This window comes from Crinia signifera, chromosome 11, assembly GCF_055691185.1.
Source record: "Crinia signifera chromosome 11, ASM5569118v1, whole genome shotgun sequence".
In the NCBI taxonomy this organism is placed as follows: Eukaryota; Metazoa; Chordata; class Amphibia; order Anura; family Myobatrachidae; genus Crinia; species Crinia signifera.
In genome coordinates, this window is record NC_139227.1 from 116,646,299 (window position 1) to 116,673,915 (window position 27,617).

Genomic DNA, 27,617 nt, shown 5'->3' on the forward strand with positions numbered 1-27,617 from the left:
ATCATACACATATGAGATCACGCTGTAATACATCACCACAATGAGCACCTCGGTATGAGCTAGGAGTAAGTCCGTCCGTAAGGTACAGTATAATTATACACGTATGAGATCACGCTGTAATACATCACCACAATGAGCACCTCGGTATGAGCTAGGAGTAAGTCCGTCTGTAAGGTACAGTATAATCATACACATATGAGATCACGCTGTAATACATCACCACAATGAGTACCTCGGTATGAGCTAGGAGTAAGCCCGTCTGTAAGGTACAGTATAATCATACACATATGAGATCACACTGTAATACATCACCACAATGAGTACCTCGGTATGAGCTAGGAGTAAGTCCGTCTGTAAGGTACAGTATAATCATACACATATAAGATCACGCTGTAATACATCACCACAATGAGTACCTCGGTATGAGCTGGGAGTAAGTCCGTCTGTAAGGTACAGTATAATCATACACGTATGAGATCACGCTGTAATACCTCACCACAATGAGCACCTCGGTATGAGCTGGGAGTAAGTCCGTCTGTAAGGTACAGTATAATCATACACGTATGAGATCACGCTGTAATACCTCACCACAATGAGCACCTCGGTATGAGCTAGGAGTAAGTCCGTCTGTAAGGTACAGTATAATCATACACATATGAGATCACGCTGTAATACATCCCCACAATGAGTACCTCGGTATGAGCTAGGAGTAAGTCCGTCTGTAAGGTACAGTATAATCATACACATATGAGATCACGCTGTAATACATCACCACAATGAGTACCTCGGTATGAGCTAGGAGTAAGTCCGTCTGTAAGGTACAGTATAATCATACACATATGAGATCACACTGTAATACATCACCACAATGAGCACCTCGGTATGAGCTAGGAGTAAGTCCGTCTGTAAGGTACAGTATAATCATACACATATGAGATCACGCTGTAATACATCACCACAATGAGTACCTCGGTATGAGCTAGGAGTAAGTCCGTCTGTAAGGTACAGTATAATTATACACATATGAGATCACGCTGTAATACATCACCACAATGAGTACCTCGGTATGAGCTAGGAGTAAGTCCGTCTGTAAGGTACAGTATAATCATACACATATGAGATCACGCTGTAATACATCACCACAATGAGCACCTCGGTATGAGCTAGGAGTAAGTCCGTCTGTAAGGTACAGTATAATCATACACGTATGAGATCACACTGTAATACATCCCTACAATGAGTACCTCGGTATGAGCTAGGATTAGTCCGTCTGTAAGGTACAGTATAATCATACACATATGAGATCACGCTGTAACACATCACCACAATGAGTACCTCGGTATGAGCTAGGAGTAAGTCCGTCTGTAAGGTACAGTAAAATTATACACATATGAGATCACACTGTAATACATCACCACAATGAGTACCTCGGTATGAGCTAGGAGAAAGTCCGTCTGTAAGGTACAGTATCATCATACACATATGAGATCACACCGTAATACATCACCACAATGAGTACCCCGGTATGAGCTAGGATTACTCCGTCTGTAAGGTACAGTATAATCATACACATATGAGATCACGCTGTAATACATCACCACAATGAGTACCTCGGTATGAGCTAGGAGTAAGTCTGTCTGTAAGGTACAGTATAATCATACACATATGAGATCACACTGTAATACATCACCACAATGAGCACCTCGGTATGAGCTAGGAGTAAGTCCGTCTGTAAGGTACAGTATAATTATACACATATGAGATCACGCTGTAATACATCACCACAATGAGTACCTCGGTATGAGCTAGGAGTAAGTCCGTCTGTAAGGTACAGTATAATCATACACATATGAGATCACACTGTAATACATCCCCACAATGAGTACCTCGGTATGAGCTAGGAGTAAGTCCGTCTGTAAGGTACAGTATAATCATACACATATGAGATCACGCTGTAATACATCACCACAATGAGTACCTCGGTATGAGCTGGGAGTAAGTCCGTCTGTAAGGTACAGTATAATCATACACATATGAGATCACGCTGTAATACATCACCACAATGAGCACCTCGGTATGAGCTAGGAGTAAGTCCGTCTGTAAGGTACTGTATAATCATACACATATGAGATCACACTGTAATACATCACCACAATGAGTACCTCGGTATGAGCTAGGAGTAAGTCCGTCTGTAAGGTACAGTATAAACATACACATATGAGATCACGCTGTAATACATCACCACAATGAGTACCTCGGTATGAGCTAGGAGTAAGTCCGTCTGTAAGGTACAGTATAAACATACACATATGAGATCACGCTGTAATACATCACCACAATGAGCACCTCGGTATGAGCTAGGAGTAAGTCCGTCTGTAAGGTACAGTATAATCATACACATATGAGATCACACTGTAATACATCACCACAATGAGCACCTCGGTATGAGCTAGGAGTAAGTCCGTCTGTAAGGTACAGTATAATCATACACATATAAGATCACGCTGTAATACATCACCACAATGAGTACCCCGGTATGAGCTAGGAGTAAGTCCGTCTGTAAGGTACAGTATAATCATACACATATGAGATCACGCTGTAATACATTACCACAATGAGTACCTCGGTATGAGCTGGGAGTAAGTCCGTCTGTAAGGTACAGTATAATCATACACGTATGAGATCACACTGTAATACATCACCACAATGAGTACCCCGGTATGAGCTGGGAGTAAGTCCGTCTGTAAGGTACAGTATAATCATACACATATGAGATCACGCTGTAATACATCACCACAATGAGCACCCCGGTATGAGCTGGGAGTAAGTCCGTCTGTAAGGTACAGTATAATCATACACATATAAGATCACGCTTTAATACATCACCACAATGAGTACCTCGGTATGAGCTAGGAGTAAGTCCGTCTGTAAGGTACAGTATAATCATACACATATGAGATCACACTGTAATACATCCCCACAATGAGTACCTCGGTATGAGCTGGGAGTAAGTCCGTCTGTAAGGTACAGTATAATCATACACGTATGAGATCACACTGTAATACATCACCACAATGAGTACCCCGGTATGAGCTGGGAGTAAGTCCGTCTGTAAGGTACAGTATAATCATACACATATGAGATCACGCTGTAATACATCACCACAATGAGTACCTCGGTATGAGCTAGGAGTAAGTCCGTCTGTAAGGTACAGTATAATCATACACATATGAGATCACGCTGTAATACATCACCACAATGAGTACCTCGGTATGAGCTAGGAGTAAGTCCGTCTGTAAGGTACAGTATAATTATACACGTATGAGATCACACTGTAATACATCACCACAATGAGTACCTCGGTATGAGCTAGGAGTAAGTCCGTCTGTAAGGTACAGTATAATCATACACATATGAGATCACGCTGTAATACATCACCACAATGAGCACCTCGGTATGAGCTAGGAGTAAGTCCTTCTGTAAGGTACAGTATAATCATACACATATGAGATCACGCAGTAATACATCACCACAATGAGTACCTCGGTATGAGCTGGGAGTAAGTCCGTCTGTAAGGAACAGTATAATCATACACGTATGAGATCACGCTGTAATACATCACCACAATGAGCACCTCGGTATGAGCTAGGAGTAAGTCCGTCTGTAAGGTACAGTATAATCATACACATATGAGATCACACTGTAATACATCACCACAATGAATACCTCGGTATGAGCTGGGAGTAAGTCCGTCTGTAAGGTACAGTATAATCATACACGTATGAGATCACACTGTAATACATCACCACAATGAGTACCTCGGTATGAGCTAGGAGTAAGTCCGTCTGTAAGGTACAGTATAATCATACACATATGAGATCACACTGTAATACATCACCACAATGAATACCTCGGTATGAGCTGGGAGTAAGTCCGTCTGTAAGGTACAGTATAATCATACACATATGAGATCACACTGTAATACATCACCACAATGAGTACCTCGGTATGAGCTAGGAGTAAGTCCGTCTGTAAGGTACAGTATAATCATACACATATGAGATCACACTGTAATACATCACCACAATGAGCACCTCGGTATGAGCTGGGAGTAAGTCCGTCTGTAAGGTACAGTATAATCATACACATATGAGATCACACTGTAATACATCACCACAATGAGTACCTCGGTATGAGCTGGGAGTAAGTCCGTCTGTAAGGTACAGTATAATCATACACGTATGAGATCACGCTGTAATACATCACCACAATGAGTACCTCGGTATGAGCTAGGAGTAAGTCCGTCTGTAAGGTACAGTATAATCATACACATATGAGATCACGCTGTAATACATCACCACAATGAGTACCTCGGTATGAGCTAGGAGTAAGTCCGTCTGTAAGGTACAGTATAATCATACACATATGAGATCACGCTGTAATACATCACCACAATGAGTACCACGGTATGAGCTAGGAGTAAGTCCGTCTGTAAGGTACAGTATAATCTTACACGTATGAGATCACGCTGTAATACATCACCACAATGAGTACCTCGGTATGAGCTAGGAGTAAGTCCGTCTGTAAGGTACAGTATAATCATACACATATGAGATCACGCTGTAATACATCACCACAATGAGTACCTCGGTATGAGCTAGGAGTAAGTCCATCTGTAAGGTACAGTATAATCATACACATATGAGATCACGCTGTAATACATCACCACAATGAGTACCTCGGTATGAGCTAGGAGTAAGTCCGTCTGTAAGGTACAGTATAATCATACACATATGAGATCACACTGTAATACATCACCACAATGAGTACCTCGGTATGAGCTGGGAGTAAGTCCGTCTGTAAGGTACAGTATAATCATACACATATAAGATCACGCTGTAATACATCACCACAATGAGTACCTCGGTATGAGCTGGGAGTAAGTCCGTCTGTAAGGTACAGTATAATCATACACATATGAGATCACGCTGTAATACATCACCACAATGAGCACCTCGGTATGAGCTAGGAGTAAGTCCGTCTGTAAGGTACAGTATAATTATACACGTATGAGATCACACTGTAATACATCACCACAATGAGCACCTCGGTATGAGCTAGGAGTAAGTCCGTCTGTAAGGTACAGTATAATCATACACGTATGAGATCACGCTGTAATACATCACCACAATGAGCACCTCGGTATGAGCTAGGAGTAAGTCCGTCTGTAAGGTACAGTATAATCATACACGTATGAGATCACGCTGTAATACATCACCACAATGAGCACCTCGGTATGAGCTAGGAGTAAGTCCGTCTGTAAGGTACAGTATAATCATACACGTATGAGATCACGCTGTAATACATCACCACAATGAGTACCTCGGTATGAGCTAGGAGTAAGTCCGTCTGTAAGGTACAGTATAATCATACACATATGAGATCACACTGTAATACATCACCACAATGAGCACCTCGGTATGAGCTGGGAGTAAGTCTGTCTGTAAGGTACAGTATAATTATACACATATGAGATCACACTGTAATACATCACCACAATGAGCACCTCGGTATGAGCTAGGAGTAAGTCCGTCTGTAAGGTACAGTATAATCATACACATATGAGAGCACACTGTAATACATCACCACAATGAGTACCTCGGTATGAGCTAGGAGTAAGTCCGTCTGTAAGGTACAGTATAATCATACACATATGAGATCACACTGTAATACATCACCACAATGAGCACCTCGGTATGAGCTAGGAGTAAGTCCGTCTGTAAGGTACAGTATAATCATACACGTATGAGATCACGCTGTAATACATCACCACAATGAGTACCTCGGTATGAGCTAGGAGTAAACCCGTCTGTAAGGTACAGTATAATTATACACGTATGAGATCACGCTGTAATACATCACCACAATGAGTACCTCGGTATGAGCTAGGAGTAAGTCCGTCTGTAAGGTACAGTATAATCATACACGTATGAGATCACGCTGTAATACATCACCACAGTGAGTACCTCGGTATGAGCTAGGAGTAAACCCGTCTGTAAGGTACAGTATAATCATACACATATAAGATCACGCTGTAATACATCACCACAATGAGTACCTCGGTATGAGCTAGGAGTAAGTCCGTCTGTAAGGTACAGTATAATCATACACATATGAGATCACGCTGTAATACATCACCACAATGAGTACCTCGGTATGAGCTGGGAGTAAGTCCGTCTGTAAGGTACAGTATAATCATACACGTATGAGATCACACTGTAATACATCACCACAATGAGTACCCCGGTATGAGCTGGGAGTAAGTCCGTCTGTAAGGTACAGTATAATCATACACATATGAGATCACGCTGTAATACATCACCACAATGAGTACCTCGGTATGAGCTAGGAGTAAGTCCGTCTGTAAGGTACAGTATAATCATACACATATGAGATCACACTGTAATACATCACCACAATGAGCACCTCGGTATGAGCTAGGAGTAAGCCCGTCTGTAAGGTACAGTATAATTATACACGTATGAGATCACACTGTAATACATCACCACAATGAGTACCTCGGTATGAGCTAGGAGTAAGTCCGTCTGTAAGGTACAGTATAATCGTACACATATGAGATCACGCTGTAATACATCACCACAATGAGCACCTCGGTATGAGCTGGGAGTAAGTCCGTCTGTAAGGTACAGTATAATCATACACATATGAGATCACGCTGTAATACATCACCACAATGAGTACCTCGGTATGAGCTAGGAGTAAGTCCGTCTGTAAGGTACAGTATAATCATACACATATGAGATCACGCTGTAATACATCACCATAATGAGTACCTCGGTATGAGCTAGGAGTAAGTCCGTCTGTAAGGTACAGTATAATCATACACATATGAGATCACGCTGTAATACATCACCATAATGAGTACCTCGGTATGAGCTAGGAGTAAGTCCGTCTGTAAGGTACAGTATAATCATACACATATGAGATCACGCTGTAATACATCACCACAATGAGTACCTCGGTATGAGCTGGGAGTAAGTCCGTCTGTAAGGTACAGTATAATCATACACATATGAGATCACACTGTAATACATCACCATAATGAGTACCTCGGTATGAGCTAGGAGTAAGTCCGTCTGTAAGGTACAGTATAATCATACACATATGAGATCACGCTGTAATACATCACCACAATGAGTACCTCGGTATGAGCTAGGAGTAAGTCCGTCTGTAAGGTACAGTATAATCGTACACATATGAGATCACGCTGTAATACATCACCACAATGAGTATCTCGGTATGAGCTAGGAGTAAGTCCGTCTGTAAGGTGCAGTATAATCATACACATATGAGATCACACCGTAATACATCACCACAATGAGTACGTCGGTATGAGCTAGGAGTAAGTCCGTCTGTAAGGTACAGTATAATCATACACATATGAGATCACGCTGTAATACATCACCACAATGAGTACCTCGGTATGAGCTAGGAGTAAGTCTGTCTGTAAGGTACAGTATAATGATACACATATGAGATCACGCTGTAATACATCACCACAATGAGTACCCCGGTATGAGCTGGGAGTAAGTCCGTCTGTAAGGTACAGTATAATCATACACATATGAGATCACACTGTAATACATCACCACAATGAGTACCTCGGTATGAGCTAGGAGTAAGTCCGTCCGTAAGGTACAGTATAATTATACACGTATGAGATCACGCTGTAATACATCACCACAATGAGTACCTCGGTAAGAGCTGGGAGTAAGTCCGTCTGTAAGGTACAGTATAATCATACACATATGAGATCACACTGTAATACATCACCACAATGAGTACCTCGGTATGAGCTAGGAGTAAGTCCGTCCGTAAGGTACAGTATAATTATACACGTATGAGATCACACTGTAATACATCACCACAATGCGCACCTCGGTATGAGCTAGGAGTAAGTCCGTCTGTAAGGTACAGTATAATCATACACATATGAGATCACACTGTAATACATCACCACAATAAGTACCTCGGTATGAGCTAGGAGTAAGTGCGTCTGTAAGGTACAGTATAATCATACACGTATGAGATCACGCTGTAATACATCACCACAATGAGTACCTCGGTATGAGCTAGGAGTAAGTCCGTCTGTAAGGTACAGTATAATCATACACATATGAGATCACGCTGTAATACATCACCACAATGAGTACCTCGGTATGAGCTAGGAGTAAGTCCGTCTGTAAGGTACAGTATAATCATACACATATGAGATCACACCGTAATACATCACCACAATGAGCAGGGGCGGATCCAGGATAAAATGACAGGGGGGGCACCATGATAAAAGAGGGTTTAGATGGGGGAGGGGCGGTGTTAGTGGTGCCAGTGTACATGCTAAGAGAGCAGCAGAGAGAGGGTGGGAATGGGATTAAAAATAGGCCCTGGCATTTAAAGTACGCAGGCCCACCATGGTGACAAAAGTGAAGGACGTAGTTGTGCGCGCGCCGAAGGCGCGCTCTGGAAAATGGGGTGTGGCCACTCAACAGGGGGCGTGTCCTTGAGTGTAGTGTACAACACCATATACAACTTCTACACATTATGCAACAAAATACTAGACCCCATTATACTTATTATTATTATTATGAGCCAAAATTCACATAATGCCACACGGATTGAGCCAAAATTCAAATAATGCCACATGGATTGTGTCAAAATTCACATCAAGCCACACGGATTGAGCCAAAATTCACATAATGCCACATGGATTGATCCAAAATTCAAATAGTACCACATGGATTGTGTCAAAATTCACATAATGCCATGCGGATTGAGCCAAAATTTACATAATAACACACGGATTGAGCCAAAATTCACATAATGCCAAATGGATTGAGCCAAAATAAACATAATGCCATATGGATTGTGTCAAAATTAACATAATGCCACACGGATTGAGCCAAAATTCACATAATGCCACACTGATTGTGACAAAATTCACATAATGCCACACGGATTGAGTCAAAATTCACATAATGCCACACGGATTGAGCCAAAATTCACATAATGCCACACGGATTGAGCCAGAATTCACATAATGCCACACAGTTTAAGCCAAAATTCACAATACGTTTCATAAACAGGAACATTGTCCACCAAAGGCGCGCATTAAACATTTACACCATAATGTCCATTACACGTTAAGTTACACGCCATTATGTCCATTATGTATTATGTCAAACACCATAATGCCTATTAAAAATTATGCTACATAAGTGCTGCTTATCTACATGCTCATTGCCAAGGGTCCCATGTTCATTGCCAGAGGTTCCATGCTCATTGCCATGTGGGATTACATGCTCATTGCCAAGGGGAATACATGCTCGCGGTAAATGGGGGACAGCCGCCAGGCAGAAGTGATAGCCACTGACAGTGGCAGAGCCTTGCTGTATTCAGAGCACTGCAGGTCCCGGCTATTTGAAATAATACCCCTTTCACACCAGAAAATGCATTCCCAGGTTGGCCCCTTTTACACCAGCCTAGTCCCTGCATTTTCTGGTGTGAGGGGGAGAGAAAACCACACCTCCCCCCCTTTAACCAGTTATCTCATTTAACCGGCTATATCTTCGGAACCAACTGATCCATTTACATGAGACAAGTATCATATTGAAGAACTTTTGAGTGGGCTTTGAATGATTTTGGTCCCGTGAAACTGGAACGTTTGCTTCCAGAGTAATCTGCCCTCAAAGAACACGAACAGCCATGAAATTACATTTCAAAAATAAAAAAATTAGTTTACACGTAACCAGCCTGGTATCATATTGAAGGCCCAGCGATTTGGAATTGAATAAGATCAAACACAAGCTTCTGTGATGCCAGGGGGGGGACTGGCAACCGTCGGAACCGGGTGGGGGTCGGAATTGACGGGTCCCATATTATCCTATGGGAAAAAACGTTACAGGTTTGCCAGGCGATATCTCTGGTTCCCGGGGGGCTAGAGACACGGGGCTGGGCTCGTTGGAAAGCCCTGGTCCTCAGCTACAAAATGAATGACAGGGGGGGCACGTGCCCAGGTGCCCCCCCCCCCTGAATCCGCCACTGACAATGAGTACCTCGGTATGAGCTAGGAGTAAGTCCGTCTGTAAGGTACAGTGGGGCAGATGTATTAAGCCTGGTGAAGAGATAAACTGGAGATAAATTGGAAGGAGATAACGCACCAGCCAATCAGATCCCAACTGTCATATTTCAAACTCAGCTGCCCCGTATATATAAGTTATCTCCACTTTATCTCCAGTTTATCTCTTCTCCAGGCTTAATACATCTGCCCCAGTATGCCCTGTATATATAACACATGGTGGGGATAGAACCCATGACCTCAGTGCTGTGAGGCAGTAATGCTAACCATTACACCATCTGAACTGCCCCGTATATATAACACATGGTGGGGATAGAACCCATGATCTCAGTGCTGTGAGGCGGTAATGCTATAACCATTACACCATCCGTACTGCCCTGTATATATAACACATGGTGGGGATAGAACCCATGACCTCAGTGCTGTGAGGCAGTAATGTAACCATTACACCGTCCGTACTGCCCCGTATATATATAACACATGGTGGGGATAGATCCCATGACCTCAGTGCTGTGAGCCAGTAATGCTAACCATTACACCGTTCATGCTGCCCCACCACCATCAGTCACACCGATCCTCTGGCAGCTGCAGTGCTGCAGTCTGACTATGGTCTCCTTAGCTTGTGACTGTGCGTCTGTAAATGCAGCCGCTTCCATTTACATGCTCATGACAGTCCTCTAACTCATACATGTCCTATAACTTTCCCTCTGAGAGAAACCCAGAGGAGAGAAATGTCGCCGGGTCGCACCCAAGCTTTTGGACCCAGCTTTAACACGGGTTCAACCCGGCGTTTGGTACCTTTTACACCGGCAAATTTCTTCTGCACGCCTGCTGATCGCCGCGCTGGGCCCCGGCCACCATGCTGGGGGCAAGTCCAGCACCAAGGTAAGCTGCTGGGCTGCACCAGCCCCCGTGCACCCCCCCCAGCCCTCATCCATGAGGTGAATGGATGCCACACACAGGCATCCATTAACCTCCTCCCTGCCTCCACTACTGTCTGCAGCGGAGGCTGTGTGCGTCCCCCATCCAACCTGCAGACGCTGCGGTCCGGAGGTCGGGCTTCCCTCATTGATGTAAAAAGAAGCCGGCTCGGATGACCCAGAGTACCCATTTACACTGCCCTCTACTCAGGTCCTGTCCTTGTTCAGCCCAGTTCAGGACCTAGGTAGAAATCCTGTGTAAAGGGACACAGGTTGACCCATTTACACTGACCCGAGTCTGACCCGCGGCTAATCCGAGTTTTTGCGGCGGTGTAAAAGGGGTAGCTGGTGGTGTTCCCGGGACCCGGCACTGCATCATTAGGCCCCACCCCCTCACTGTGAATTCACGGGTTGCTTGTGAGGGGTTGGGACCAATATGATGCGATTTGCATAGAAATGTGTTATATTGGTCCTACCCCCTCATGAGTGACCCAAACATTCTGGCATTGTACCCTTGGTAGAACTCTATTTTTTATGAAGTGAGCACCACCAGCCACCTCATAGCCACCGCGCAAGAACGCCCATTGCTTTTCTGCCACCTTTCTTATTCCATATGCAATGCTGCAAAATTTGCGTGTGGACTAAAATAAGGTCCTCTGTGTAATGCATGCATGGTAGGGTTCTTCCAGCTCCTAACTGCCATGTTACAGGATGGGTTTGAAAAATGTCAGAAGCGGGTTAGTTGGTACTTTATCTCACCCCAAGGCTTAGTAAATAGACCCCTTTGTCAGGAAACAGGCTTCAGGAAAAAACATTTTCTGGCAATGGGATAACTGCCAGAGCGACTTTAAATAGTTCAACCTCATAGGCTGAATGAATCACATGATCAGAGAGCAACATCTGTGTGGTGGTAAACGGTCAGGTGATAGGAAGATGACTTCTGTAAGTATGCAAACCAGCCAGCTGATTGGCAGCAGCTGATTGGCAGACGTGAACCTCAGGAACTCAAATATATACCTCCCAACTTTTTGATTTGCTGGGGTAGGATGTTGAAATTTGGGGGTGTGGCCTGGCAACAGGGGGCATGACATACGAATCGACTCATTCTGCGGGGCCACGCTGCCGTTTTGCTGCTGTGAGGGCTCTGTGAGCTTCAAGCCATGTCCCCAGCCCCACCACTGCGCAGTGCGTGACAAAGGGGACTCCCAATTGCCCCCCCCCCTCCCACTGTGGGACACTGCCGGTCCCAGGTGGGATGTGGGAATATCCCCAAAAAAGTGACAGTCCTGCAGAAAGCAAGACAGTTGGGAGGTATGACCACGAGCCAAGTCCAGTAATATGGCTTGGAGGAACCCCAATGTGTGACACATTATGCAGATCTCCTGTCAAACAATTGTATCACCCGCGCCTAAACATTAACCAATGTTATCTCTACATCACTGAAGCCAAGCTATTACCACCAGTATCTCAACACATTCACTATCACTACCATTCACTATCACTACCCACTTCATGCCCCAAATATTCAACATTACCAACACTACTTCACGTACATTATCGTCTAATAGAATCGACCCCTTTGCATACTTGCCTACTTTTGAAAACTAGTTTCAGGGAGATTATAGATGGTAATAGAATGTTGCACAGCGCCCCATTGAGGGGGCGTGTCATGCTCCACTAAAAGGGCGTGTCTAGTTCCATATATGGAGAGACTGTGAAAAGACATTGTGAACGTGGCACCTAGAAGCGTGGGTGTGTACTGCTACCTCTGAGAGGAACCTTTTAAAATGACCTATATCCAAATGTAGATGAGCCCCAAAGCAGTTAGTAAGAGATGATATACTTGGTAAAGTGCTGGGAAATGGTGCTGATGATTCAATGTAAATGTGTCTGTCTCGCATTCCTCTTTTCCCAAGAATGTAACCGTGTAATGTGGGCTATGTGACATGAGGGAGATTGCTAGACTAATGAGGGAGAGAGGTAGATTGCTGCTATGTCAGGGAGTCTCCTGCAGGAGGGGAGGTAACCAGGGCCGGCGCCACCACTAGGCAAATCTAGGCATTTGCCTAGGGCGCCGGCCGCTGGAGGGCGGCACTTCGCCCCCCCCCCCCCGTGCCGCGGGGGTACCTGTCCTGCGGCTGTGTATATAAAGCTTGCGGCGGCGGCAGCTAGGGTCCCTGCAGTCAACAAATAACGAGCGCTATCCGCCTGGCTACGCGGAAGCGCTTCTGTTGTGGAAACACTGGCCGCACGCTGATTGGCTGAGATTCAGCCAATCAGCGTGCGCCGTGCGGCCAGTTTTTTCACAACAGAAGCGCTTCCGCGTAGCCAGGCGGATAGCGCTCGTTATTTCTTGACTGCAGGGACCCCCCGCTGCCGCCGCCGCAAGCTTTATATACACAGCCGCAGGACAGGTACACCCCCCCCCCCCCCGGCACCGGGGCGCCCCCACCCCGACTCGCCTGGGGCGCTCCTGGAGGTAACTATGATGTAACAGTGTAATGTGGGCTAGGTGACATGAGGGAGATTGGTAGACTAATGAGGGAGAGAGGGAGATTGCTGCTATGTCAGGGAGTCTTCTGCAGGAGGGGAGGTAACTATGATGTAACAGTTTAATGTGGGCTAGGTGACATGAGGGAGATTGGTAGACTAATGAGGGAGAGAGGTAGATTGCTGCTATGTCAGGGAGTCTCCTGCAGGAGGGGAGGTAACTATGATGTAACAGTGTAATGTGGGCTAGGTGACATGAGGGAGATTGGTAGACTAATGAGGAAGAGAGGGAGATTGCTGCTATGTCAGGGAGTCTCTTTGAGCAGGACTCCCCCTGGAAGGAGGTAAGTGCCGCCGCCGCATCAGCTCCCCCCCCCCCCCCCCCCCGTGGAGCAACGCTTCGGGCGGATCGCTGCCGGGATCCCCGCCTGCCACTGTCCCGGACAATTGGGGGGGGGGGGGTCTGTGGGGGCCCATTGCAGGGCCACACCCCTTCCCTAAACACCATGCCCCCTTGAGCACCCACCAGCAAAAACATAAATCGGCGCCCCTGCCCCTTTGTCTGTTATTTCTGACCCAGTCTAGTTTTATTACTTTTATTACTTCCCAATTGTAAGGTGCAACGGAATATGTTGGTGCTACATGAATTTATTGTCATAAAACCACTTAGGGTACGATTGTTTATAAAAATAAATGAAAAAGACCATCAGAGCCTGTACTTATATTTCTTTATCGATACTACTATATTCACCATTAAATGCTTATTGCCGGCTTCAGCCCCCTCTGAATGTCTCGGCTGCACCGCGCAGCAAATAACTTCTCGCTGACAGAGGACACTCCAAAAATCCCTTATTAAGTCTCAGATCAAAGCGAGGGATCAAAGGCAAATTCTTTAATCTCCCAGGCTTGCAAATAAAATTCCCTCCGCGCAGAACAACGAACGGCGGGGCTGGCAAGTTATGTTAACGTTCTAAAGTGTAACCTCTTCTGTAAACTACATAATCTTTATAAGCACCGGAAAATGTAACAATCAGGGTAAGCAAAACACATTACTAATCACATAGGGAGTGCAATGTGTCACAGCATTTTCAATGCACGTACTACACAAGGCAATCCCAGCATTGTCATTATCATTTACAACTGGCTTCACACGTAAGGGAAAGACAAATAAAGGGCCAGAAGCACTAAGCTTCAAAAGTGATAAAATGGAGAGTCATAAACAGCCAGCCAATCAGCTCCTACCTGCTTTGTTACAGACTGTGTTTGAAAAATGTCAGACAGGAGCTGATTGGCTGGTTGTTTATCACTCTCCACTTTACCACTTTTGTAGGTTAGTGCATCTGGTACAGTAATAATACATGGTAGAAGCCCAGCAGTAATCCTGTCCTAACAGCCAGGGCTGCCATCAGAAATTGTGGGGCTAGGGACTAATAGGCAGGGCCCTCCTTCCCTTTCTCAAACACCTGGAATGCCTGGGAAGACTAGGGATGGCCATTGACCATCGATGCTTCGAAATCATAGATGGTTTATGGCCGATGTTAAATCCATTTTCAATCGATGGTGGAGAACCAGATGGTTTCTATCCATCGATGGAACAGCAAAACCAATGTTTTGTTTTTTTTAAAGTACCAGGACACAGAGCATAGCCAGGCCCCCAACACCTGTGATGCCCCTCCCCCATGTTCTGATTGTGCCGGGGGCCAGTCAGTCAAAGAAATGGATGAAAATCGACAGGTAAACCATCAATGGTCATCTGGTTGCCCAAAAAAAAACCTCATCTTGGCAACTGCCCTAAATTATGACAACAATAGCACTGGTATATAATGTGAACAATACAGCTGCCACCACACCATGCAGTGTAAGGGACAGAGCAGAGCTGCTGCACATGCCCAGTGTACCAGCTTCTTCTACCACATTTACTGTATGGGTGGATCTGAGCCCTCAAACAGCACAATCGACCAGAGAGCAGCTGCCAGGAGGAAGAGACAGGAGCCTTACAATGAAGTGGGAGATTGTGAGCTTAGAAAGTGCAGTACTGGTTCTATTATTTTTGTATATTTATTAATTATGATATGTTTAACCTTTTCCGGACCACTTATCCTATTTAAATGTTTGAAACAGCCGATACTATAGACCATCTGTACTGTTAAATATTAATGCTGTATTCCATACAGTATCCAGTGTATAAAAAGACCAAATTTCTAGGCTGTTACCGCTCCCCCAGACTCCCATGCTTACTCCAATGTGCTGCAGAGTGGGAGTTTTTGGATTACATTTGGAAACCCAATTCTAAAAAACCCCCTTCTAAAAACCCACTGCCTCAAGGGAAATGTGAACTTTGTTTGTGACATACAGTATTATACTTTATAAACTCTGGTCCTGGGCCCCCTTTCTGTCTGGGGCCGGGACTGCAGTCCCCACAGTCCCCCCCTGATGGCTGCCCTGCTGACAGCCACTCTTGTACATTGTTCTGTTTATTCAGAGTCATTCCTCTGATCTCAGAGTTCTGAAGGTCACAAAGGACAGCAAAGAATGTGTACTCAGATAGGATTCAAGGGTTCCTGGTAGCTGCCCCAGTGTCACGGATGGACAGAGTTGGGTCCTGGCGTCCTTATCTGGGCACTGAGAAGCAGAAAGGGAACATCTGCATAAGGGATCATTTTATAAGCATGGTGAGAGAATACCCGTCTGTCTACAAGGCATAATGAGTACTCATTGCAATATGCTGACCTGCTGTAGATGTTTTGCAGGTCAGAAGAAAGAATCTATTTCTATAATAGTGCCTTAAAATAAAATGGAACCACCTGCCGGCCCCATCACCATTACTGTTATCATTATCATTATTATTATCCTTTATTTATCTGGGGTCTCAAGGGATCCGCAGCGCCCAATTACAGAGTACATAAACGAATAAGCAAAACAGTGTCCACCCTCCCGGAATGGCTGGGAGGGTCCAGGAAATCGTGTCCCCCTTCCTGGGCCCTCGGAAACTGGGGCAAGCCTCCCAGAACGCTGGCAACCTCCTGCAACACCCCTCGGCGGGCCACCACTGCCACAGCCACCACTGTACAGTGCTTGAAATACTGGCATTGCATGGCGGGGGTGTGACCAAGGTGATGCGGTCGTGCTGGCCATGCCCCTAAACAGATTGCTTCATCCGTTGCTCCACCCCTTTTTACTTCCAGCGGAGGCCCCACCCCCCTGCCTCACTGAGCTGGCTGCCCACTTGCATAGTAAAGTCTGAAAACCCACCTTTTTTGGTGGGAAAAAAGTGAAGAACCCATGTCGACCATTTTCACGTCGACCTATTGCATGTGTCGATCTGATGCACTTTCGCCTTGTGCAATCACTGCGGCTACAGTCCACAACATTGCCAGTTTCTTTGTGCTTCTTAAAAAGAGCTTGAACAGCACACACCGAAACCCCAGTCTGCTTTGGAATCTTTGCCTTGGAGAGACCTTGTAGATGCAGTATAGCTAACTTGTGTCTTGATGCTGCGCTTCATTTTGCTTTCACTTTCTGTTAAGGAGTAATCTGGTCTGCTAGGTGGCATCCAGTGGTCACTGGAGGTACTTCACCTCAGAGGTGAGGATGATTTATATATATATATATATATATATATATATATATATATATATATATATGTGGACTCTAATTTGGTTCTAATAAGGACATTTGGACTTTTTTACGCTGGGTATTTTTTCTTAAATATATATACACACACACACACACATCCATACATTCAGTCAGCAAGGACTAAGGGCGGGATGTATTAATATACATCGCCGCCCTTCGCCACGCCCCCACTGCAATGCCAGCGCATATGTACTAACATGTACTAACATATGTACTAACATATGCGACTGGCATGGCGGTGCAGTGACGGAGGCCCCCCGCGATATCTGTACAGGGGTATGCGTCACCTCCCAGCCGCCTACTGCTCCCCTGCAGCCGGAACAGCTCAGCGTGGCTGTCCCGGAACCTCCCCCCCCCCCCCCCCCTGCAACTGGAAGGCCGTCCGGCTGCGTTGCTAGGGGGAGGAGGGGTTTACCTTCCGGGGTCCAGGAGGACCTGCAAGAAGGTAAGCTGGAGGGTGGAGGAGAGGGGGGTCGGCAAGGCAACAGGGTTGCGGCGGGCGGCGAAAAGAAGCCCATAGGCTTCTATAGGTTATCGCCACCCAAAAGCGGCGATACTCTTCTATGCGGTATCGGTGGGGCCGGGTTTTAATACATAATATGCGGTACAACTGGGATTTTACCGCATTTTCAGCTGAATACATCTCACCCATAGAATGTAATGCTGGGTACACACCAGGACGACTAGGGCCCGATCCCCTCAATCTAGATCCAATTCCGACCAATTGGATGTAGATTGTGTGCTGATTGGACCCTTTTCTGTCCTGGTGTGGACCGATACCGATCCGATGCGCGGTCCCGCGGGTCGGTCGGTATTGAGATCCTACCTGCTGCAGGTAGGATCTCAATGACGACCATACAGCCGGGTGCGGGTCGCCATCGGATCGGACCCGCTCACGGTGCACATGGTGAGCGGGTCGTGCCACCCCGCGTCACCGTGAGCGGGTCGGACGAGACACTGACGACCCGCTCACGATGTGCATCGTGAGCGGGTCGTCCTGGTGTGTACCCTACATTACACTGACCACAGTGATCCAGGAGCAGAGCACCCTGAGAGAGCAGACTGGGTGCCATCAGACCATTACTGTGAGGCAAGAACAATGGTTGGCACAGCATGTTGGACAGTAGCAAACCAATTGGACCAGAGGTCAAACAACAAGGCACTGGCAGCTCAGCGCTATATATATCCCAGCTGATATGTCCTGTCAAGTGAGGTCTGCTGCTGAGAAGGTGACAGGACTGTGACAACAGGAGAGACTGTGGGGGGTGGAGCACTCAGGGTTTCTCCCTAACACACTTTTTTAAGGGGTCTGCAAAACCAAACGGCTTCATACCAGTCTGGATCGTAGACTGGGCTGGTCCTGTTGCAGCTTGGACTCATCTTCTGGGTGTTTCTTCCAGGTTAAGCCAGGATGCCAGAGCCTGTTAAGAAAACAGGTACATGGGATAAGTGGGGAGGTGATCATGTGATTAATGGGATAAGCGGGGAGGTGATCATGTGATTATTGGGATAAGCGGGAGGTGATCATGTGATTAATGAGGACGGTATGAATAAATAATAATAACAATGCATGCGGAATAGATAAACCCTAATCTGTCAGGAGGATGGTGATGAAATAGGGCACATCGCTGTGGGCTGAGAGGAATGACTTTCACATGACTTTCAGGCAGGGTTTAAAGGAGAATCCAGTGGCGGGATCGACGAAATCAGATTATATTTAATGAACCGTGAGATTCCGGTGTATTTCAATACAGCAGCTGTAGCCTTCTCAATTATCTCACAGGTATATGTGCTCCAGGAGCATGCTGGGATAGCGAATATGTTATTACAAGCATCATTGTATGTACGCTCTGCAAGGATTACTGACATTCCAGCATTAGATGGATAGATGACACTCAAAATAACGTGAAGTATAACTGAGCTTGTTGCTATTATAAATTAAAGCATTCTGAGCTGGACGCAGGGCCAACGATAGGTTTTATATGGGGACTAAGTAAAAACCCGACTTGGACAAGACCCCGGAACGCCGGACTGGACATCAAACTCACATTCCGGAGCTTGTAGTGTCCGGTCCGGGAGGTGTCCCGTCCAGGGGGGTCCCTGTGATAGCTTTCACCAGGGACATGGGGAAAGGGAGATTACAGCCTCCCCGTGTGGTCCTGTCCGGTCCGGTTTTTTTACCCATACCCCTTTAATTGCTTGCTGGCCCTGTATTTTGGGGTATTCTGCAGGTATACCTAGTACCCTACTTCCTTGGCACATAGGTACATACAGTATACCTGGGTTCCAAACTATTTCATCCAAACTCTGGTCTGTTACAACAACCAGCTCGGTCATGGTTGGTGTTACATTGTGAACAAGGATTAACACTGAAACTAAATTCTACTTTTTTGTATTTATATTTATAACTATAGGTATTACGTACCCTGTTAACTGCTAAGTATTCGATTATTTTGGGGGAAAATGAATAAGGGCCTTATTCTAGTTCACTCTTTCTGACAAAATCCTTCTCAGATGGACAAAACCATGTGCACTGCAGGTGGGGCAGATGTAAAATGTGCAGAGAGAATTAGATTTGGGTGAGTTATTTTGTTTCTGTGCAGGGTAAATACTGGCTGCTTTATTTTTACACTGCAATATAGATCTCACTTTGAAGTAAAACCCCACCCAAATCTAACTCTCTCTGCACAAGTTACATCTGCCCCACCTGCAGTGCACATGGTTTTGTCCATCTAAGAAGGAATTTGTCAGAAAGAGTGAACTAGAATAACCCCCTAAGATGGGAGTTCTATATCAGATGGGATGTTAACCAATCAGATACAATCTATTATCTTCTAGAAGGTGATAAATAAATTAGAAGTGAATTCTGATTGGTTGCCAATAGCAACATCCCGTCTGAAATAGACATCCCATCTTAGTACATTTTCCCCTTTGTCCCAAGTAATGTAGAACCCAGTGTTAGGCAGCTGCGGGGAACTTTGGTGAAGCAGCGGTGGTTTGCGTTACCGTTGACTCTATTTTTGTTTTCAGAAACTTTTTGTTTCTCAGATTTATGGGGTTTCTTTTGTAGCTAAAATCTATGGATAAAGTGGAGATTTCTCATTCGCTTCCAGTTCTGTCCAATCTTTTATTTGGGTCACGGGGATATGTGCGGCACCGTGTTCTGTACATGCATGTATTCTTTTTCTAAGGGGCTGTAGAAAATGTGAGCGCTTTATAAATAGCCTGTATTAATAGCATCCTACAAGACGCTTCTTCCAGTCATATATAGCTCACAGCACTATACCCCTGAGGATTGCTGTATGCAGTGTATCTGTGGGACGTCCGTGGCATATGGTCCCGGAGACACATAGAGGGTTGGTATCATTTGGTCTACACCATGATGGTCGACAGTCATTAGGTCGACACCATTACGTCGACATGTGAAAAGGTCGACATGGGTCTAGGTCGACATGGGAAAATGTCGACATGGTTCTAGGTCGAAAGGTCATTAGTTAGACAGGTCGTTAGTTTGATATTGTCTAGGTCGACAGTCAAAATGTCGACATCCGTTTTTTTTACCTGAATGTCAACACAGTCGACATGGACACAGTTTAAAGTGCACCGCATCCCCTCGCATCACTCGCCTTGCTGCGCTCGGCACACTATTTTATTCTCCCACCACGCCCTAGTGGATGGTAGGGCATGAAATACCGCCTGTCGGCACATGTCGGCTCAAAAAACAGTGAAAAACTCCATGTCGACCTAGACAATGGCGAACTAATGACCTGTCGAATTAATGGCCTTTCAACCTAGAACCATGTCGACCTAGAACCATGTCGACCTAATAGTGTTGACCTAATTACTGTCGACCATAATGCTATAGACCAAATGACCGCATCCCGGAATGGAGTTACCCTGGCAATCATTTATGCTTAATATAAACTCATGTTACCCAGACCGTCAACCTCTCCTGACACGTGTCAATCATTAGTGTTTATGGAAGATACTTCTGATTTTATACTGGAAGCAATCCAGGTAGAGAGAGTAGCATGAAATCTCCATTTTTCATTTATTATTCTGTTTTTGCTCCGTGCGATGGTTTTTATTCCTAGGAATAAGGATGAGCCAGGTTGTTAGGAGTTTGATAGGTGCAATCAGAATTTAGGGCCTACTCGATCCTGGGTGTGATATAGCAGGTCTACAATGACAGTGGCAGAACTTGTGGGTGGTGTGCTCAGGTGGAAAAATATAATTATTTGGGACCTGTCCTCCACGGCGACCCAGGTTCACAATATGCAACACGGCAATGGGTGACAGGGAGAGGCAGATAGTGACAGGGGGAGGCAGATGGTGACAGGGGGAGGCAGATGGTGACAGGGGGCCAGATGCACTAAGCTTCAAAAGTGCTAAAATGAAAAGTTATAAACCACCAGCCAATCAGCTCCCATCTGCCATGTTGCAGACTGTGTTTGAAATACGTCAGGCAGGAGCTGATTGGTTGATTATTTATCACTCTCCATTCTATCACTTTTGAAGCTTAGTGCATCTGGCCCACTGAGAGGCAGAGGAAGGCAGAGTGTGACTGGGAAAAACAGTTGGTGGCCCCCTTAGTGCTCAGGGGCCCCGACCTGTGCACTGCAGCTGCCACTCCAATGGTAGTTCCGCCTCTGAACAATTTCTCGGTCGACCCCGAAAGATCGACGTGCACAAGAGAAACACTGGGAAAATGTTGACATAGGCAAAGTAAGTTGAGTAAGTAAGCTTATTCACGTAACCCTCCGTTCTCACAGCCAGACCCTAACCCCCCCCCAGCCAGACCAAGCCCCCCTTGTAAGTGCCTAACCCTTACCCTCTCTCCCAGCAGCCTAACCCTACCCCCCCACACACACCCTTAGCCTAGCCCTAAGTTCCACCCTAGTGCCTAAACCTAAAGCCCCCACCCCATCCCTGGCATAACACTAACAAGCCCCTTTACTCACCATTGAGCATCTCGGCAGTGCCGACATTGCGTATGATGTTGGGATGCCGGCATCGGTATAGTGGATGCATCCCGTTGTCAACCTTTTGACTGTTGACCTAAACATTGTCTGCCAGCCGTCTAGATACCCTACATTCCGATGTGTACGGTAGTGTCACCTATATAGAGATGAGCACTTAATTGATAGCTTGATTTATTTATTTTTTTACATTTATGTTGTTATTTCATTTATTTTATTTAAACCAACGCACCGCCGATATTCAGGCTCAATTTATTTTTTTGATTGTTTTGCCTGGATTTTAGCGAAGAATCTGAGTACTGAATGCATCTTGTAGAGATGAGTTATCGTCTAGGACAATTCCTACCCCGGAAATCATGTTCACAAGGGTCATGTGACTGTTACCTGGGAAACCTTCAGGATCTGTCATGCAAAATTGGCATATACATTATCTAGCTATGTATATTATTTCTGATTAAAGGAAAAATGAATCTAGAATATAGGCAGCTGTATATAAAAGAACTGATATACTGTATACGTAATAGAAGCAGGGCCTATAATGGGCCTGAAAGACACTGGGCCCAACTTCATGCTGAGAACAGCTTATTCTGTGCAGCGTTACAGGCCTCAGTGACAGAGATAGAAAGATATGTGGTGTCAAGGCAAATATGCTGTATCTGGTACTAACAGTAATATGCAGAGCCATATCTGGTACTAACAGTACTGTGCAGAGCCGTATCTGGTACTAACTGTAATATGCAGAGCCGTATCTGGTACTAACAGTAATATGCAGAGCCGTATCTGGTACTAACAGTAATATGCAGAGCCGTATCTGGCACTAACAGTAATATGCAGAGCCATATCTGGTACTAACTGTAATATGCAGAGCCATATCTGGTACTAACAGTAATATGCAGAGACATATCTGGTACTAACAGTAATATGCAGAGACATATCTGTTACTAACTGTAATATGCAGAGCCATATCTGGTACTAACAGTACTGTGCAGAGCCGTATCTGGTACTAACTGTAATATGCAGAGCCGTATCTGGTACTAACAGTAATATGCAGAGCCGTATCTGGTACTAACTGTAATATGCAGAGCCATATCTGGTACTAACAGTAATATGCAGAGACATATCTGGTACTAACAGTAATATGCAGAGACATATCTGTTACTAACTGTAATATGCAGAGACGTATCTGGTACTAACAGTAATATGCAGAGCCATATCTGGTACTAACTGTAATATGCAGAGACATATCTGTTACTAACTGTAATATGCAGAGACGTATCTGGTACTAACAGTAATATGCAGAGACATATCTGGTACTTACAGTAATATGCAGAGCCGTATCTGGTACTAACAGTAATATGCAGAGCCATATCTGTTACTAACTGTAATATGCAGAGACATATCTGGTACTAACTGTAATATGCAGAGCCATATCTGGTACTAACAGTAATATGCAGAGACATATCTGGTACTAACAGTAATATGCAGAGCCGTATCTGGTACTAACACTAATTTGCAGAGCCAAATCTGTTACTAACATTAATACGCAGAGCCGTATCTGGTACTAACAGTAATATGCAGAGACATTTCTGGTACTAACAGTAATACGCAGAGCCGTATCTGGTACTAACAGTTATATGCAGAGCCGTATCATGGTACTAACAGTAATATGCAGAGCCATATCTGGTACTAACAGTAATATGCAGAGCCGTATCATGGTACTAACACTAATTTGCAGAGCCATATCTGTTAATAACATTAATAAGCAGAGCCGTATCTGGTACTAACAGTAATATGCATAGCCATTTCTGGTACTAACAGTAATACGCAGAGCCGTATCTGGTACTTACAGTAATATGCAGAGCCGTATCATGGTACTAACAGTAATATGCAGGGCCATATCTGTTACTAACATTAATACCCAGAGCCGTATCTGGTACTAACAGTAATATGCATAGCCATTTCTGGTACTAACAGTAATACGCAGAGCCGTATCTGGTACTAACAGTAATATGCAGAGCTGTATCTGGTACTAACAGTAATACACAGAGCCGGATCTGGTACTAACAGTAATATGCAGAGCCGTATCTTGTACTAACAGTAATATGCAGAGCCGGATCTGGTACTAACAGTAATATGCAGAGACATATCTGTTACTAACAGTAATATGTAGAGCCGGGTCTGTTACTAACAGTATTATGCAGAGCCGGATCTGTTACTAACAGTAATATGCAGAGCCGTATCTGGTACTAACAGTAATATGCAGAGCCGTATCATGGTACTAACACTAATTTACAGAGCCATATCTGGTACTAACAGTAATATGCAGAGCCGTATCATGGTACTAGCACTAATTTGCAGAGCCGTATCTGGTACTAACAGTAATATGCAGGGCCATATCTGTTACTAACATTAATATGCAGAGCCGGATCTGGTACTAACAATAATATGCAGAGCCTTATCTGGTACTAACAGTAATATGCAGAGCCGTATCATGGTACTAACACTAATTTGCTGCGCCATATCTGTTACTAACATTAATACGCAGAGCCGTATCTGGTACTAACAGTAATATGCAGAGCCAAATCATGGTACTAACACTAATTTGCAGAGCCATATCTTGTACTAACAGTAACATGCAGGGCCATATCTGTTACTAACATTAATATGCAGAGCCGGATCTGGTACTAACAGTAATATGTAGAGACGTATCTGTTACTAACATTAATATGCAGAGCCGGATCTGGTACTAACAATAATATGCAGAGCCTTATCTGGTACTAACAGTAATATGCAGAGCCGTATCATGGTACTAACACTAACTTGCAGAGCCATATCTGTTACTAACATTAATACGCAGAGCCGTATCTGGTACTAACAGTAATATGCATAGCCATTTTTGGTACTAACACTGATACGCAGAACCATATCTGGCACAAACACTAATATGCAGAGCCATGTCTAACACTAACACTAATATGCAAACCAGCAGAGCCGTATCTGGTACTAACAGTAATATGCAGAGCCGTATCATGGTACTAACACTAATTTGCAGAGCCATATCTGGTACTAACAGTAATATGCAGGGCCATATCTGTTACTAACATTAACATGCAGAGCTGGATCTGGTACTAACAGTAATATGCAGAGCCGTATCTGGTACTAACAGTAATATGCAGAGCCGTATCTTGTACTAACAGTAATGTGTAGAGCCGGATCTGGTACTAACAGTAATATGCAGAGCCGTATCTGGTTCTAACACTAATATGCAGATCCATATCTGGCACAAACACTAATATGCAGAGCTGTATCTAACACTAACACGCAAACCAGCAGAGCCGTATCGAGCACTAACAATAATATGCAGAGCCTTATCTGGTACTAACAGTGATATGCAAAGCCCTATCTGGTACTAACAGTAATATGCAGAGCCGTATCTGGTACTAACAGTAATATGCAGAGCCGTATTTGGTACTAACAATAATATTCAGAGCCATGTTTAACACTAACACTAATATTCAGAGCCGTATCTGGCACTAACACTAATATTCAGAGCCGTATTTGGCACTAACAGTAATGTGCAGAGCCATGTCTAACACTAACACTAATATGCAAACCAGCAGAGCCGTATCGAGCACTAACAATAATATGCAGAGCCGTATCTGGTACTAACACTAATATTCAGAGCCGTAGCTGGCACTAACACTAATATGCAGAGCCGTATCTGGCACTAACACTAATATTCAGAGCCGTATTTGGCACTAACAGTAATGTGCAGAGCCATGTCTAACACTAACACTAATATGCAAACCAGCAGAGCCGTATCGAGCACTAACAATAATATGCAGAGCCGTATCTGGTACTAACACTAATATTCAGAGCCGTAGCTGGCACTAACACTAATATTCAGAGCCGTATCTGGCACTAACACTAATATTCAGAGCCGTATTTGGCACTAACAGTAATGTGCAGAGCCATGTCTAACACTAACACTAATATGCAAACCAGCAGAGCCGTATCGAGCACTAACAATAATATGCAGAGCCGTATCTGGTACTAACACTAATATTCAGAGCCGTAGCTGGCACTAACACTAATATGCAGAGCCGTATCTGGCACTAACACTAATATGCAGAGCCATGTCTGGCACTAACACTCTAAACTAGATTTACCCCTAACCGTTAGGTCTTGGAAGAGAGGACCAGGAGCGGATGGAGACTACATTGTCCATAAAGTGGCACACGGACATTTTCTGTATGTGTTCATAGCACTGTATGACGCCAATGCTATCTGCTCCTTGTCCACACAGCTTTTACCAAGAAGCCGAAATCTGGAGAAGTACAGGTTGGCGGTTCCATAACCTTCGATGCTGAGACAGAGAAAGCCGGAGTTAAGGTTAAGTGGCAGAAGGATAATGTAGACATTGGTGCTAGTGACAAGTACAGCATCAAAGTGGATGGCAAAAACCACTCATTGACCATCAACAATGCGAGCGCTGAGGATGAGGTCGTTTATGCTGTCATTGCTGGGACTTCGAAGGTGAAGTTTGAGCTCAAAGTGAAGGAGCCAGGTAAGACACAACACTACACACTAGTATCTTCTGGCCAAAATGTATGTGAGGGTTATTTCCTAAATATGTGTACAATTACAATCATTTTATTATCTGCTAAAAAAAATAAAAAAAAATCTGATGTGTATATTTTTTTTATAATTATATGGACAAGACTTTCTCCTAGCCTAGAGGCCTTCAAAGCCAAAACAAGGTAGAAATAAACCAGATTTTTCTCATAATTAGGAGGGTATTTGTAATCTTCTAGGCCCCCAGAAAGTGAAACCATAGATTTAGCGGTTCATAAACAGATATCTCCAGTACCAGCTTATACTGTAGTATAAGGTATCTCCTGGCAAGACCCCTCTAAATTAAAAGCCCTAAATTAGTTCTATGGACCCATACCACCAGGAGATATGATCTACCAACTGTGAGGCACCAGTGATTTTGAGCGAGCACTTGGTTCTATGTTTGGCAGCTGTCATTTGACCCCAAGACATGTGAAATTTTAGGTAGAAGAAACAAGATGTTCTTAGTAATTTAAAGGACTAAACCCTGCAAGATACCCAGATTGGATTCCTGGTTCACTGGAAAGGAATTGAAGGTCCATACACACGGAGTGATTATGCCCAGTGTGTATGGACAGCGATGACCGCTGTCATCGCTGGGGGGAAAGCCACTCAGTGCATACACATTAAGCAGCTTTCCCCCTGCCCGGCGCCGTCAGAAGAAGTGCGCACAAGATGGCCAAGATGTTTGAATCAAATTAATTTCAAACGTTTAAGTGTTAGCATACTTGCCGACTTTTAAAATAGCCTCTCCGGGAGAAGCCCTGAGAGGACAGCCGGATCTCCAGGTCGGGGGGGGGGGGGCAGGGACGGTGCTGATGA

General features: G+C 44.7%; 1 protein-coding gene across 1 annotated transcript in view; it reads left to right on the forward strand.

Moving 5' to 3' along the window:
• The first annotated feature begins 18,530 nt into the window (after window positions 1-18,530).
• Window positions 18,531-27,617, forward strand: part of MYBPC3 (myosin binding protein C3) — a 109,070-nt gene continuing 99,983 nt past the window's right edge. Inside the window, exons 1-2 of the mRNA XM_083164396.1 lie at window positions 18,531-18,638; window positions 26,488-26,748. Of these exons, the coding sequence (XP_083020522.1) occupies window positions 18,614-18,638; window positions 26,488-26,748 (286 nt within the window). The 5' untranslated portion in view covers window positions 18,531-18,613. The remainder of the gene's footprint in view (window positions 18,639-26,487; window positions 26,749-27,617) is intronic.